The 16,421-nt window shown below is 36.4% G+C and overlaps 2 protein-coding genes across 2 annotated transcripts; both read right to left on the bottom strand.

The window, feature by feature from the left end:
- Positions 1 to 386: 386 nt before the first annotated feature.
- LOC132047042 (probable ubiquitin conjugation factor E4) lies at positions 387 to 9,844 on the bottom strand. Its single transcript, XM_059437922.1, has 16 exons — positions 8,722 to 9,844; positions 7,839 to 8,043; positions 7,491 to 7,642; positions 7,103 to 7,406; positions 6,824 to 6,976; positions 6,288 to 6,491; positions 6,081 to 6,193; positions 5,836 to 5,950; positions 3,566 to 3,655; positions 3,256 to 3,459; positions 3,083 to 3,178; positions 2,854 to 2,976; positions 1,319 to 1,411; positions 1,074 to 1,238; positions 870 to 959; positions 387 to 788 (listed from the first exon to the last, which is right to left on the bottom strand). Exons 1-16 carry the CDS (start codon positions 9,558 to 9,560, stop codon positions 609 to 611), a joined length of 3,126 nt encoding a protein of 1,041 aa, XP_059293905.1. The 5' UTR covers positions 9,561 to 9,844; the 3' UTR covers positions 387 to 608.
- Positions 9,845 to 11,032: 1,188 nt separating this feature from the next.
- LOC132047041 (cyclic nucleotide-gated ion channel 2) lies at positions 11,033 to 16,140 on the bottom strand. The gene is made up of 8 exons (XM_059437921.1): positions 15,814 to 16,140; positions 14,844 to 15,456; positions 13,650 to 13,865; positions 12,938 to 13,254; positions 12,464 to 12,575; positions 12,146 to 12,382; positions 11,956 to 12,042; positions 11,033 to 11,646 (listed from the first exon to the last, which is right to left on the bottom strand). Exons 1-8 carry the CDS (start codon positions 15,849 to 15,851, stop codon positions 11,161 to 11,163), a joined length of 2,106 nt encoding a protein of 701 aa, XP_059293904.1. The 5' UTR covers positions 15,852 to 16,140; the 3' UTR covers positions 11,033 to 11,160.
- Positions 16,141 to 16,421: the final 281 nt, after the last annotated feature.

Below are 16,421 nucleotides of genomic sequence, written 5' to 3'. Positions count from 1 at the left end.
ACATGTCTTTTTCAATTTTTTAATGTTTTCTTGATAAAGTCTAATGATCAGTCATAAAGCTAAAAAAAATCAAAACCAAATGGCAATAACCAAACCGGTGGTTATTATTTTATTTGATTTGGTTATAATTTTAGACATTTAAAAGCCGACTAAATTGGTTTGGTTATGATTTTAATCAATAACCGACGCAAACCGAACCATGAACACCCCTAACCTCACTAATGCCATCAAAAGATCGGTGAAGTGAATTAAAAAAAGGAAAAAAAAATAAAAACCAAAAGCAAAACTTGGCACAGGTTCGGTTTGATTGTCTCAAGGATAAATAACACATTTTATCAGGAAATCGAATGTGCGTAGTCGGACTACATTCGCTAACGGACCAAAAATGAAATTACGAAAATATTAATATACCATTTTTCGGATGATTCCCCTGTTTACATAATAGTGGTCACATAAATTCCTATAGTTATTGGACCCCAAGGTAAAAGAAGAACTACCCCATACAGAAAACAAGGCATAAGATTTTCTTGTTTTGCCAACACATGTCTACCTTCGATCACTTGAACTAAATATACAATGATCAGGTAAAAGCACAAAAAGGGAAATCCCTACTCAATCAAATTTGAAGTATCAGTTGTTTGTATTGTTGTTTTTGTGTTTTGCAAATTTAAATCCTCCCCAGGCTTCTGCAGTTCATGGGACCGAATGAACTCTTCGATTTTCGCCTTCAACTCAGTGTCGGGGATCAACATGTCCGCAGTTAGATGAGACCGGTTAAACGGGTCCGTCTGTAAACCACCAGTAGAAACAAATGAACAAATGCAATCTTCCTCCTAATCAGAATAAAAGACTACGAAACAGAGGCTTACACTATCACTAAGAAGGTGGCGCTGAATAACAGGCCGGTCCACTATTATCCTCGAAGAGGGAAGAATGACAGGATCCTTCATCAAAGTATACTGCAAATCAAATAAAGATCATTGGATCAGGTGAAAAACAAGAATGGACACCATCTATCTCTCGTGAATTAGGAGCTACTTGATTTGACTTTTGAGTGAAAAGGCGATGCTTACTTGGATTGGATCAAGGAATTCATCAGGAATGTCTCCAAGAGCTGCCTCGGCGTCCATTGCTTCTGAAGCTGCAACCTTGGCTTTTGCACCAAGGTCAATGAACTCTTGTATGATCCTCATATCTTCACCAATTCTCCTAAGGACATCAGCTGCAGCACTAAATATCTGGAGCAAATCCAATTTGTTACACCAATGCCCAATTAGAGAATGAATTTGAAGAAGCAATTAACTTAAAGAGTAAAAACCTGTTCATTGTAGGATCGACCGTCTCTTATAATTGCACCTGGAAAGATATTCTCCTTATCTCCTCTTGCCAAATGCACATAAATTTTCACAATCTTCACATGCATCCAAAAGAAATTGTAAGACTTCTACATAATATCTTCCTCTTGATTCTAGTAAAGAAACAATGGAGTCTACAAGGCACACTGATTCTAGTAAAGAAACAATGGAGTCTACAAGGCACACTAAACAACAAGAACAAAAAGAAATGTCTGCGAACCTCTTCATGGAACAGGAGATTACCAAGACAATGTGATAACTGGAGACCAAAAGGCTAAATATTAAAGAAATAAACTTTTGTTTGTGTCAGAAAGAAAAGAATAACCGGACAGAGCTTGGGCAGACCAGAGGCCCAATCAACAATCATATTAGATTTTGTTAAAACAATGATACTCCTGGAAAATACAGTGCTCTACACACACTGTATGCAAATGATACTTGGTGCTAATATAAAACAAATGACGTCCTTTATATCTTGAATAGATATCACTACCAATATGTTTTTTATCTATTGGATAATGGGCTCGCTTCTCTAGCCTTTGTCTGGAGCAGGGTTCGAACTCGCCAACCCACACATTTCCCGTTGCATTCTTACAACTAGACGAAAGCCCTGGGGGCTCACTACCGATGTATTATTATGGTTATAGTAAAACTACACTTCTATACCGAGTCATCATCCACATAGAGAAATGAACATATATATACAAAGGTCATTTCCCAACATACAAATTCATTAAGAGTAATCATCAATTTTCTTCACAAATGAGTGAATAAAAATAATTTTTGCCACGGTGGAACATAATCCTTCCAAGCAAAGTGGTCAATCCCAAAACAGCTGACTATTTGAATGTTAAAATATATAAGGAAGACCCAAAAGGAAATATGTCTGATAAAAACCGGAACAAAATAATTACTCTATAATCTCAAAATCGATCTGACACTTCACTAACCATGTGATCCACTTTCCATATCCAGTCTATTGATTCTTCAGAGATATACATTCCAAATCATTAATTAAACACGTTTCTAGCAAACATACTCCATTCACACTTCATATTGTAACTGTTGAAGTAAAATTAGGTTTCTCTATTGGGACATGGAACTATTAGAAACAAGTACTGTTGGTGGAGATGAGGCAACGGTGGCAAATTAGGTGGAGAGCAAGCAAACGGAAAAAGAGGAACTAGATGTGAAGGACAGAGAAGTAGAATTGGTCAATTGGAAGATATAAATATGAAGATGTTTGTGCCCCTGGCATTTCATCACGTGGCTCATCATTTTTAATATTTTGTTTACCTAGATCTTTTTGATATTCCAATTTCACCATCATAAGAAAAGCATAGTTGCACTTACTAGGTTTCAAGTGTAAAAATGCAAGGACTTCAGTCAAAAGGTAAGAGATTAGGAGTTTTCCAACTTGAGGGACATTTAATGCCATTGCTCTTTGTTAGCTGCAGTAAGTAATATCATATAGGAGTATGTAAAGAACTGCATTCACCTGTTTCAGCAACTCTTTCGGACGAAACTCATACTTTTCAGGGTCTTTCAAGCTAAGAGATTTTCTTTGGGGACCCACCAACTGTAGTAAGAAGTAATTCAACATGCTAGCAACTCTCTCCACCTGGAAAACCAATTTGAGAAATATTAAGGGAAAAGATTTAAAAAAACAACAGCTTCACCGATTATAACACGATAAAACAACAATTGATATAGAATAGTGACCATACCATCTCAGGAAGAAGAAAAGGGACAGTTATTTGCTCTGAAGTAAATGCTAGCAGGCTCACATCTTCATTTGCCAACTTCATATCAATTCGAATTATCTAAAACAGCCAACATCTTTCACTTAAACTATGAACAAAACTTTAGCAAATAAAAAACATTTAGATTAAAAACTGACATTCTCTTGTGAATGGAACTGCCGAGTTCTCTCCTGCCTTTCTTGAACTGGTCTTCGCTCCCATTCCACTGTGTTAGACATTTCAGCTTCCAGCTCTTTTAGTTCAAGAATTTTATTAAGACTTTCATCGAGAAGATAGATGCTATCATTAATCAAGAAGTTCAAGAAATTCAAATAAACACCCTTCTCCTCCTCCTTGGCAATCTGTAATATAGAAGTTACAGATGGAGTGTTATTGGAGAGTAGTTCAAGCGTTGTGTGATAAAATGTTCAGATCAAAATATCACCCAAAAGGGAAAAAAACTCCAACCTGTCTCCATGCATTCCGATGACTTGGAACTTGCCAAAGATATTCAAGTAGTTCAGCAATGTTGTGGCGGATATTAAATTTATCATAGAACTGCAGTACACAGAGATATTTCAATTAAAAAACACACTGGGAGCTTCTATCATCAACTGAACTCATGCAACCAACAGTATAATACGGAATGCCAGCAACACTGACTGAAGGCTGAATCAGAGAGCAGATTAACATTCGTGACCACATTTTCTTATAGTGAGACTGCAAATTTTTTCCCCTTCATCCCTGGCCACCCCACTTCTTAAGAAAATTTTGAAGACAGACCAGCATTCAACCTCTCTATGGGGAAAGAAGTATCATCAAAGAACCAAGAAAACAGTACCCGAAACCTCTGGCTTCTTAAAAAGAAAATCTAAAGACATAAACAGTATTTGAGATCTCTGGGCAGAAAGAGTGCTGTTTTACAGCCATACTTTAAAGATATACCCCCTTAACTTCAAAATTCCTTCAAAAAAGCCCTTTTGAGGAACTGTTGGTAAGATGATCTACTTAGAAGTTAGAACTGTGTTTGCAAGCCTTTTTATTTATGCTGATAAGTTGATAAGCATATTTAAACAGTCATGGAGAAATATACCGACAAACATAGTTTCTTGGAGTATATCTACTTTTCAATACTCTATTCCAAAAATGTCACATTAATTGTTGTTCGAGAAACATCTTTTATGACAGGAACAGATTAATTATTTTTAAGCTGACACATTACTGACAACCCTCGAGAACGAGAGAGAGTGTGTGTGTGTGTATGGGTTTTGCTAACCTACAACATGAAGGTTGTAGGATAGCAATGTACCCATTTTGTAGTTCACTCAAATGCCCTTCAATTTTAATTATCACATCGCCAGTAGAAGGGACTTTTCCGTCTATTACCAAAACCTAAATTTGCTTCTCTTTCAGTCTGACCTCTTTCCAGCGATTTGGCCTCCTCCTTTCTTCTCTCTCCTGGTTTTTATTTCTTTTCTGGAGATTCAACCTAACATTAAAGTTTCTCTTCCATGTTGATTGTCGTTTTTCTAAAACTGCATCACCTATTCTTACATTTTCTTTGTAGCCGTAACTTTCAGTAGATTAAAATCAAAGTTCAATCTGAGCCATTTTATTAAAATGTGAAAGGAAGGCAAAATGAATAGATTATAGTCAAAATGTGAAACAAATTTAAGCATTAATTTCTCAGCTTCTAAAACTTTTGGAAGTAAACGAAGTTCTTACGGAATCCAGTCACAATATGAGATAGACCTTACAGTTGTAAATTTCAGCCAATTTTATTAAACTCAAAATCTCATAACTGGTAATTAGTGGATGCAAATAATCTTTCTCCTATTTCTCCTGCACAACACCATGCAGAGCATTCCAGATGGAATAAAGAAACAACACAATTTTACTTACATTACTGTTATGTTCGAGAAATTTTATGTTGCATCCATTAGAATTTCACCCCATTGATTTTATTCATCTTCTTAACTCAAATTGAACAAATAAAATTAAATAATCAGATTATGAATGTATTCGTTGCTTCATTGTCGACTTCAATTTTTCAAATGAAAGCAAACGCATACCTCTTTAATTTCTTATCCAATTTCTCATTTTCCCTTATTACTTCTCCACAAAAACTACTATGGCAAAATGGGTGTCGTTCTTGAGACCCTGAATTGTTCTTTCCTTTTGTAGTATATGAACTTATATCTGTGGGTATTGCAAGAATGAGAAGACATGCTATAGGGGAGCAGAGGGATGGTGGGGAAGGAATGAAGTTGGCAAAAAGATTTTGGGTATAATATTTATGAAATGACAATAAAGCCTTCTCTTTTAATATGTTGCAATACATTGTTAGGGGCATTTTTGGAAAACAAAAGATGGGTACAATGCTAACCTACAACCTTCATGTTGTAGGTTAGCAAAACCCTATATATATATATATATATGTTGACGCTCCAGCCAGATCTGAAGAATCTCCACTTTAAGAAGGTAATGGTGAAGTGAAAGGTCAATGACCTGAAGTCTTGAAAATGAACGACACAAGCAGGACAAAGAAGTAAGTTCTCACAGATATCTTTGTGAGACTTTAAAAGCGTCTGATAAAATATGAGAAAAGAACTAACGTCAACAATCAAGAGAAAAAGAAATTAGCATCAAATATCATCACTTCCTCAGTAGGGGAAATTTTGTAGGAACAGGATCATTCCTCAAAGTACATGTTAATTGACAAAGCACGAAAGCATTACCTGCGTGTGGGAACCTGTAAATTCAATGTCAACATAAGTCTTCAAAAGATTCTTCACAAGGTACTCCAGAGAGAGTTGATGTCCCTCAAACAAAGTTGACGTTGCAGTGGAGCCGCTGCATAAGAAATTCAATTAGATAGGCGACAGCAAAAGAGTTGCCAGCAGACAGACACAAATACAAGTGAAAGTAACTTTGAAAAAAAAAAAAAAAAAAGCAATATCACAAGTGACTATAATTGAATCACCTTCTGCGGGGCATCCAACAGTTTAGGACTTCAACCATCTTAGCTCTAAGATAAGGGTTTCTGATATATTCTGGACTTGCCATGAACATGATAATGAAATTCATGAAGTCGTCCTGTCAAGCAATGCAAAAGGAGAAGTGCATATGAAAAAGGAACACATGAAGAACAAAATATGAATGAACATACAAAAAACATGACTAAACCTACCAGCAAGACACCATCCAAAGCTCTAGGAATTCGAGAAGCAAAAATTAGCAGCTCCATGGCATCTTCAACAAAGTGCTCAGGCATAGATGCAAACTCCATAGGGCAAGGGGAAGGTAAAGGCATCTTAAAACCTCCAACAAGGCCGACCAGCCAAACAACCATCAACCTGTAGTAGGATAATGCACGCTGGAGAAGCCCTCCATCCTGAAAACAAGGCAATCTTTTAACTTTGTATGCGAATAATATAAGTAGGGAAATGCAGAGATATAACTTAGATCTATTCAAACCTAGGATGCTGTTGATTGCACATTACATATTTAACCCCAAAAAAAAAAAAAAAAAAAAATCATGTGTGCAAAGAAAAAGTAGGACAGTCACTACGAGGTAACACCCACATTAAGGAGCTACTTTGCCTGAAAACAACAATGTATAGCATTAACTACAATCAAATAAAAGCAGCTATAGAAAGAGAATTCCTTCACATTCTCAAGATAGCACAATCCTACTAAGTATTACAAAAGGGGAAGTTTATATACCCTCAGTATTTGGGCTTCATAGCATAATTTCTCCTGTGAATACAACTCAAGTTCTTTCTCCAAACGAGATATTTCCTGCTGCAACTGCGTCGAGGGTGCTTGTTCTAGCATGGTTTTCATGGTAGACAAAGTATCTTCGGATCTTGAAATGTCCTAAAGATGATAATTAAATAGTTAGTTTGACATTAACCTTTCATCCACTGTTACATATGGTTCAAGACATCCTTCTTTCACCAAGTATAATTTAGTATTTCCTTTCTTCAAGTCCCAATTCCTCACCTGAACAAGATGCTTAAAATCTGAAAATGCTTTTAGGAGGCCCAGGTTGAGCACCCTTGCAGTCATGAAGAAGCATTCACATATGAAGGGGTATTTAGCTTTCTCACTACTACTTGATACTGGGTTGTTATAGTGGAGAATTGAAGCGCCACCAGAATCATTCCCGGAGCTTGTAGCTTCCTGAGACGCCAACAACCGATTTTCACCATCACTGCCTTCTTTAGAGACGTCAACTTTCCCGGGATTATTTTGATTTATCCATTCAGAGACTTCGTCTGATGATGCATGCAAAGCAGTCAACCCCCTGGTATGGATCAGAGGCAATGTTAAAGCAACAAACCCACATGCAGATGAAAAGGGGAGCACGTGGCCAAGAAGAAAATTTCACCTCAGTTCCAGACGGGTGCTAGAAAACACATATTGGGGATCGATCTTATCCCGTTTTGTCAAATTGGCATCTAAGAAAGGTTCACATAGCCGAAGCATAACAGCACTGAGATTTACAAACATGCCTGAACTAGCACAAGATAATGGATCAACCTGCAATGCATAATATTTTGAAGTTACGGCAGAGTAGAAAATCCCAGAACATACAAAAACAAAACTACAATCCACAGATAGCAGAGGGAAAAGGTACAAGTGCAAGTAAAGTATCTGGCAGAGCCAACAGATGCAAACTTTGCAGGTCTGTTTCCCTTTTTACAGCTCCATAGTGTGATCTGGAGTGAAATCTTACCTGCAAATGTGCCCTTGAAGAATTTTTGTTTATAACTGCTGCAAGATATCCAAGAACATTTTCACGAATGGATGTATTTTTCAGAAGAGACATAAGGACTTCTGCCAAGCCATCATACAAGTTATTCATAACAGTTTTGATTGTTGTGAAAGAAGACAGGAGATCAGCAGGACGGCGTGTTTCCGAATCCGAGAAACATTGCTGGCTGTTGTCCAACACAAGTGAAACAATCTATCAGTCCTCTTCAAGAGAGTATGTCAACGTAAAAGGACTTAGACTATCTTTGTACACCTAGGGCCCTAACTGGCCACCTGTCCTAACTTTCTGGTTAGAGAATGAGAGAGATGCATATGATAAGTCACCGATAATAAAGAGAACAATAAATTAGCTTGATGACGTCCGAAGAATCAACCTTTTAACACAAGAAGCTGGGAAATGCTTCCTCCTAGCTCCCTGTACTTGAAAGAATGAACATTAACCGTAACCCAAGGGTGTGGCCTAGTGGTCAATGAAGTGGGTTGAGCACCATGAGGTCTCAGGTTCAAATCCCAGTAGAGACAAAATACTAGGTGATTTATTCTCATTTGCCCTAGCCTTAGTGGACAGAGTTATCTCGTACCTGTCGTGGAATTAGTCGAGGTGCGTGCAAGCTGGCCAGGACACCACGATCATCAAGAAAATAGGAATGAACTTTACAGGTAATATCATAAAGACTTGCTCTTTCACAATTTAGCATACACCCTTCTTCCAGAAACCAGCATGATAACAAGGATTTCCATTTCTATAATCGATTTTATAGTGTCATATTACCTTTCTTCAATGTATTAAGTTAAAAAAAAAAAAAAAACAGAATTAAAGAGACAAGAGATAAAATTTAACCCACCCAACATCCGGCTGACTCTTGAAGATTGTATTATCAGGCAAAGCACTAACATGAAAGAAAGGACCCAAAATACTCGTCATCTCGATAACTCTTCCATTTAAATACACACTCTTTGGAATCCACCAAGGATGATTCACCAAAGACTTAGCACCTACTGGATACTTAACCAAGAACAACAAAGCCCTAAGTGGTTGCTGAAAATTACCCAAAGCTGAAACCTTTAACACAGTCCCTCTCAAATCCTCATATAACTGCTTCAATATCGGGTCCATACTATCGAAATCACCATCTTTAAATAACTCATCCAAGAATCCAGGTGGACTTGTCACCCCACCACTACCACCCCCACCCCCAACAAACGCATCGATACTACTCGAAACCTCGGAAAACAACAAAGGTAACAAAGGAGATACATTCTGTTTAGACATATCCCAATTGGGAAACATATCAGGATTCCCTAAATGTATCCTACAATACGAAACAGCAAGTTTTTTGGCTTGTTTAACAACTAATTCCATCTCAGACCTAACATTCTTATCCTTCATCGACACGATTTTCTTACCCTCGTCATATGCCCTACGATAACAGTTGACTAAATACTGAAAAGGGGGTTCAGCATATACATAATTACCAGAAAGTCGATCGATTAATACTCTTTCCATTAAATCCCTAGATAATCTTAATTCTTTACCCTCGCTAAGAATCTCTGCTGCTGTCATCTCTAAATACACGACACGTGTATCGTTTTCCATTGAATCAACTAGGGTTACCAGTAAGATTTTTCGAAGAATTATGTCTTCGATCTCTGCAGGTGTACGCTGTGGTTTAGTAGTCGACATGATTTTGAACAATAAATTAAACAAGAATTGATGATTTTTGATTGAGAGAAGGAATTTGCTAGAAATTACAAACAACAGCCATGGTTAAAGCAAGTGGGAAATAAATGGTTAAAGGAGTATTGATATAACTGTACAAATTGGAAAAATTAACAGATGCATAAATAGAAGATGAAATTGGAGAAAATACTGAAGAGAGAATTCTGGAATTTTGAGTAGATGATGAAAAAGGAGGACTTTGGGAGAGCTATAAGAGTTTTCCGACTCTACAAGGTAACTCTTTACGGTGTCGTTTCTATTGCCTTTCTATTATCCAACCCCCAATTGGTTTGGGAGTGTTTACTTACACCATATTAGGTTGAAATTATTTAATTAGTGATAAATTATTGATTTAATATAAATATTGGATGCAAAACAAATTTATTTAACAAGTGAATTGTCTTACCACAAGAAATAATAGATTTAAACTCTATGTATAGACGTTGAAAAAAAAAATTGTTATTAGCGTCTTGCTAACGGATGATCTGTCTTGCTTTTAAGTTAACCAATTTCATTTATTGGACACATTACTTGCAATTATGCATTATAGCGAGTCTAATTGTGTAAAATTCTTTGAATGATAGTCGTTGTTTTACAGATTCAATACTATTGTTGGTTTTGTACATCTATTAAGCTAATAAACTAATTGGAAATTCTAAGAGGAAGTTTAATGGATGTGTATGGGCTTTCAAGTCGATTTGATACAAAACTAACTTCTATAATATTAATTTAAGTCAACCACAAGCTTAATCAAACTTTGCAAGATGATAACTCATTCTGAATCAGCTCTTTGATGTTGCTTTGCATTGATTACATAGAAACAATTAAATTCATAAATAAATTAATTAAGAAAAAAATTAAAAAATCAATAGTTCGAATTGAGATATCGATTTGAACTATTTGAAATATTTAGATGTTGTTGAATGAATGTATGCAGGCTCTTGTGTTGAATTGAATTGAATCAAGTCGAGTTGATGATTCAAGCCCAGCCCGAGCCTAATCAAGCTTTGCAAGATGGTAATCCAACCTGAATCAGCTCTTTGTTGTTTGCATTGCATCCGTGAATAACTCCACACAAAAATAAATTGATTAAGAAAAAATAAAAGAATCAATAACTACGCTTGAGATATGGATTTGAACGTGATCGAATTATACTAATCATTAGTTTAAGTTGGAAATTAAAAATGAACGTGATTACATAAGATATAGAACAAGAATTATTTGCTTTTACTAAATTTGAACATTCTTTTTATAGAATGCAATGATTGCCACTTCGATCTCCTTTTTAATATGTCAATACCCCTGCAGCATTTACTAAAATTCTAATTTTATTCTATGCGATCATGTTCTTCATACAAGCATAGAAGTAAGAGGTGTTTGAGTTGCCCAGTTTCATCCATTGGATCATTGATTCCAATTTCAGTAAACGATGACACTTATTTGAGTAGAAAATAACCCCCTTTATATCAAATATTAAAGTTCAATGAATCAAAGTCGTCGTACAAATTTGGCTTATTGATGAAAAGTATGACAAATGAGGATTTGGTAATCAAAGTTATTATCACTATTCAAGATGATCATGTGGCCTTAACGACAAGAACATTGCAGCATATTTTCGAAGGCGACGATCATTATCCCCATTCTCCGCCACATGTATAACTGGACGTCTAGTCCTCATCATGTAACGACGCCAAGCTAACTGTATATTCACAGCAGCCCAAGTTCTCCAATTGGAGGAATAATACCTTGCTGTTCGCTTAAGTCTCTCATTTGCAAATTTGTATCGGAAGTGATCTGTGATAAATCGAAGATGGTTTGCATCTAAGCCAAATGCTTCAGTGGATTCAATGCATGTGAAGGTTGCGGAAGAAGCTGGAAGTCTGTCAATGAAGGGGCGGCGCAAGCACCAGGAAAGAAGCTCATCTCCAAAAAAGCCTCCAGGCTCAAGTATGCTCGTGGCTACCATTCCTTTACTCAGGTTTTGGCTACTTTTTACTCGCCCACGAACAATGAATACTACCCGGTGCACTGGATCTCCTTCTCTTATGATCTGTTTTGACAGAACAGAAAGGTAAGAAATTGTCATAGTTTCAAGCAGTTACGTTTCTTACTCCGATTTTATTTTATATGATAGCGTTTTGACTGGCCAAGGTGTTTAAGAAAGAAGATTGACTTTTGACACATATCAAAGGTGCTTTTAGAACTTGTCTTAAGCATGACATTATATTCATATGTTTATAAGAGCAAACTAAGAAAATTAGAGAGCTTCCAACTGTATAAAATGCGTCATTCAGCTTTTAGAAACAGACTAAAAAGGAGAAAATAAGTATCTCGTTCTAGAGAATGTATGAACATGAACCTTCTCATCTTTGGAGAAGACCAGTGGCTTAACGCGATCACAGATATTGTCTAGAATAAGCTCATCCAATCTATGGAACAGAGGAACCTGAAATAATGAAATCCAGATCATACTCATCGTCATATTTCCACTCATAATATACCGATGTTCTATGCTTAAAAGGAAAGTAAGAATTGACTTTGTCTTGTACCTTTTTAATAAGATCAAGGCAAAGAAAGCGTTTGATGTCCCTTCGAAGTCCTTCTGGTAAATCTTTTACAAGTTCCATCTCATCTTCTCCACCCATCATAGCCCATCTTTGGTGTTCAAAGTGGCGAACTCTTTGTCTCAATTGCGATGGCAATTGTCTCCTCTTCATCCACCACTCCATATCCCTGCACCTTAATTGCATCTTTCGTTTCTTTGCCATGACCGCGTGTAAAAACACCTTGAAATAGAAATCAAAAACACAAATTTAGCAGCTTGAAGGAATCATGTTTTTGAAAAGATACAAGTACTAATAGCTTACCTGGATGTTACCAATCAACAAAGTGAAGAGCATTAATCCACTAAGCACAAGGCAGATACTGAAAATAACTTCCAGCCAGTGACTTGTGGGTTCTAAGTCATTGCCAAATGTGCTGCAGTCAAACACCAAAATCTGTAAGTGAAGTCCATATATCCAAAATGAACCTAAATCTAGTAGTTCAACAAGTAGTCACCAAAGTAACAGTAATCAGACAGTTTACTTCCTTATTCATATCTTTTCCCCTGGCCAAAGACTTTGAAGAGAACTAAAGTTTTTCATGTTTCACGCCATGCTAAAAGAACAAATAAAAAAGAATCTTTACTAAGATGTTGAACCCAACAACTTCCCTGGTTTTCAGGAAACCAAAAGTTAAATTTCATTCCACATTTGTTGATGCATTAGACCAAGTTATTCAACATTGAAGTCTTAACTATTATATAAAGAATCAAGTTAATCAATTAGCCAGATATTTACCTAAGGGTCATCAATCCCCAAAAGATGGGATAAAGAATCTTCACAGTGATGGATCTGCTGGAAACAACAGGAAGTGCCCATTGATATATCCCAAATGGAAATGGTCCATTGACATCCAAACACAGGGGTTTTCTAATCACTGTCGTTGAGTTTCCACCACATAGATCTCCAACAGTTCCTGTTGGCAATAAAAACTGATAACACACCTCCTCTGAGCATGACAAAGATAGATTACACGAATGGCTCTGCTCACACTGCTGCCTTAGACATGATGCCACTCTTTGTATTGCAAGAACATACCAGCATCCCCCAGCAACCTACAAATAGATGTTTTACACCATAAGGTTAAGTTAACTCACAAACAACACGTAATTCTCTATATCAAGTCTGATATGGTAACATGGAAGATAGTGTAATTAAGTTTTTTTTTTTTAACTGTGATTCGGGGTAGTTTGGTTGGTGGGATGGGAAAGATAGGGATATCTCATGGGATTAGCTATCCAACCTTCTACATGGAATAGCTAATCCTATCATTTTAGTACAAATGGTGGGATAAAATAATCCTGGAGCTAATTATTACTCATAATCAAACGCCGGATAAAATAATTCCACATTTTTATCCTGGAATTATTATTATTATTATCCCACCGACCAAACGACGTATATAACTTAAAAACTGTAGTATGCAAGGCAAAAGTGAAGTGTAACTTACATGAGAAGCAATAAAATAAGCAATGAGATTAAGGCCAAATCCCCACCAGATGGTACCAAAAATATATCCTGTAACCTTTTGCATCCTTCTCATTAAGCTTATGCTGTGATAGACTTTGGGGAGGAATTGGAACAAGAACATTAGAAGAAGGATCGTCATTATAAGCTTTATCTGCTCTTCTCTTATTAGTTTTGGAACCAGCAGCCAAAATATAGCCTGCAGAGAAAAGTGGAAACACCAGAAAATGAAACATTGAGAAAAAAGTACTAGTCATAATTTCGATAACAGTAGAAAAGTATAATGACTTGAGACCTTCCTTTTTGTGTACTTTAGGTTACATGCTTATACAAGTATTATTAGAAAAGAAAAAGAAAAAAAAAAAAAAAGGAAAACAAACATTTTGCGATAAAAGGTGTACATTTTTTCACTTTTTGTTTGTTTTGAAGAATTTGGCAACTTTTGGATGATACTAGATGGACGATATCACCAAGTACATAATAGTAATAATCCGTGACCTTCAAATAAGAACTTTTTAGAGCAGAATAACCTGTCATTTCACTAACATTCCTATATTATATTCCTATATTATAGGAGTATAATTAGAATATCCAAAAAAACCTTCTTATCATGACTTTTTCACTTCTAATAGTTACCCTTTACTTTTTTTCCATTCCAAACCCGCCACTCCATGTAAAAAATAAATAAAAATACTTATATATATTGACAACGATAAATTTTTGACATTACATGGGTTTTTTAACCTGATATATCATGTTACAATTACTTATTTCTGTGGTACCAAAGTTACTACGAGTAGTAGTTACCTGTTACTCCCTCCGTCCTAATTTATGTGACATCATTTGACTAGACACGGAGTTTAAAAAAAGAAAGGAAGACTTTTGAAATTTGTGATCCAAAACAAGTATTAGATATTTGTGTGGCTGTAAATCATCTCACAAAGTTAAATTATATCCAAATGTAAATGTGACATTTTTTTTGGAATATAAAAAAAAGGAAAGTGTGTCACATAAATTGGAACAGATGGAGTATTATAGATCAAATTAGTATTATGTAAACTTATACAGACATAAGTTAATTTCTCAAAAAAAAAACTCCAATCCTTTTGGTTGATTAATTTTTAAAAAATATAATTAGGCAAGCACAAGACATCAAGTGGTTATAAATTTTGCTAACCTGTGGAACGGGAAGGATGACAAAAGCATCGAACCAGAATCCTTTAAGGGACCTAACATAATGAGAAGCAATCGCACGCGCATCCCACACGAGTTTCCCACACCCAACAACCAACGACTCTCTCGAAACATACGCCAATCGAAACTGCAACCACAAGTGAAACAGATGCACAGCATCCACGCAAGTACGAATCACCGTAACAATAGCCGCAAGTCCACCATCCATGTACAAACACGGCGATCCACCAACTCCAATGGATAAGGCGTAAAAGAAAAGAGGATCAACGGCTAACGCCATGCCACGTGCCAATAATATGATTCTGTTCCATCTCTGCACGCGCTTGCTTCGAGGGTCTAATACACGTGTATGACGGTTATGGCGGCTGGACCGGGTTTTGCCGGTTCGGTTTTGAATTGGAATTAGTGAAGAACCAGCGGAAGCTTCCCATTCAGGTTGGTGAGCTCTGTCACAACTAGTGGAGTGGAAAACAGGGACACCAACTTGAGTGCATGCATAACATTCAAAGGAGTTTGAGATTGGGTCGTTGTTGTTGTCATCGTTGTCGTCGCTGTTGTCTGGTTGAACTGATCTTTGTCGGAATATTCCAAACCACCTGATATATATCCCCAGTTCAAAAAAATTCAAGTTAAACACAATTCATATGGAGTACTTAGTGGTTATAAATATACAAAAAATTGATAAAAGAAGAAGAAGATCAGTGCAATGCAATAAAAAGTGTAACAAGGATTACACGGAGTGCAAGAAAAAAAAAAAGTTCAATTTTCAAATGGATACGTAAGCAGGGGAGGAGTCAGTGAATACCATGAATTCAATTGAATCCCTTTCTTCGAAATTAAACAACAAAAAAATGATGTATTAGTTAGAAATCTTTGGTACTAGTCCAAATTCAAATTTGTGCACTATTTTAGTCCCTTATTTGAATTTCTAGCTCTGCTATTTATTAGCTGACCTTGAGAGGAAGAAGCGGAGGTCTTGGCTTGAAGACATATTGAGAGGAGCGGAACCATGGAATAGAAAGAAGAACTATTGTCAAAATTTGAGTAATTTATAATACTCAATTTTAAGAGGGAGAGATCAAATTTACAAGGGAATTAATTATCTAGAGAAGCATGTAGAAGAAGAAGGCAACAGTTTTCATGAGGATTGTCGACAATTGATAACACTATTCGTGGTTGCCGTAGATTAGCTTCAATTATGTATGAGAAATATATGCATGCGGGGAAGGTGATAAGTGTAGAGAGAGATGAGGGAAGAAGTAAAGATTTGTGGAGAGGATGTAGTGGGCAAAATGTATCTATATAATTGCAATAATTTTGAAGTGGGTACGTCTCTGGAGCGAGCACATGAAGAGGTTGGCATTTTCCTCTAAGACGAACAACCTCTTACGGAACGTCATGGTTGTGGGGTCTTATTTCCAGTGCAGCTTGGGGTCCCTTTTATTTGTTTCTGTGACTCTAGCTTCCCATGTGTACATACAGACCAAATGAAGAACGTATCAGCCAACTCTTTATTTTGTACTTATTGTCATAATATGTTCACTGTGCTACTTGGTCTAAT

This window comes from Lycium ferocissimum, chromosome 2 (assembly GCF_029784015.1).
Source record: "Lycium ferocissimum isolate CSIRO_LF1 chromosome 2, AGI_CSIRO_Lferr_CH_V1, whole genome shotgun sequence".
In the NCBI taxonomy this organism is placed as follows: Eukaryota; Viridiplantae; Streptophyta; class Magnoliopsida; order Solanales; family Solanaceae; genus Lycium; species Lycium ferocissimum.
This window is presented reverse-complemented; position numbering and strand designations above follow the sequence as displayed.

Coding starts and splice junctions, on each gene's coding strand:
- LOC132047042 (XM_059437922.1), bottom strand. CDS start 9,560: ATGTCGACTACTAAACCACAGCGTACACCTGCAGAGATCGAAGACATA. Junction 7,407..7,490: donor AGCACCCGTCTGGAACTGAG/GTGAAATTTTCT, acceptor GATCCATACCAG/GGGGTTGACTGCTTTGCATG. Junction 1,239..1,318: donor GTCGATCCTACAATGAACAG/GTTTTTACTCTT, acceptor GATTTGCTCCAG/ATATTTAGTGCTGCAGCTGA.
- LOC132047041 (XM_059437921.1), bottom strand. CDS start 15,851: ATGTCTTCAAGCCAAGACCTCCGCTTCTTCCTCTCAAG. Junction 13,866..14,843: donor TCATCCTTCCCGTTCCACAG/GTTAGCAAAATT, acceptor TTTTCTCTGCAG/GCTATATTTTGGCTGCTGGT. Junction 11,647..11,955: donor TCTTCTCCAAAGATGAGAAG/GTTCATGTTCAT, acceptor CTGTCAAAACAG/ATCATAAGAGAAGGAGATCC.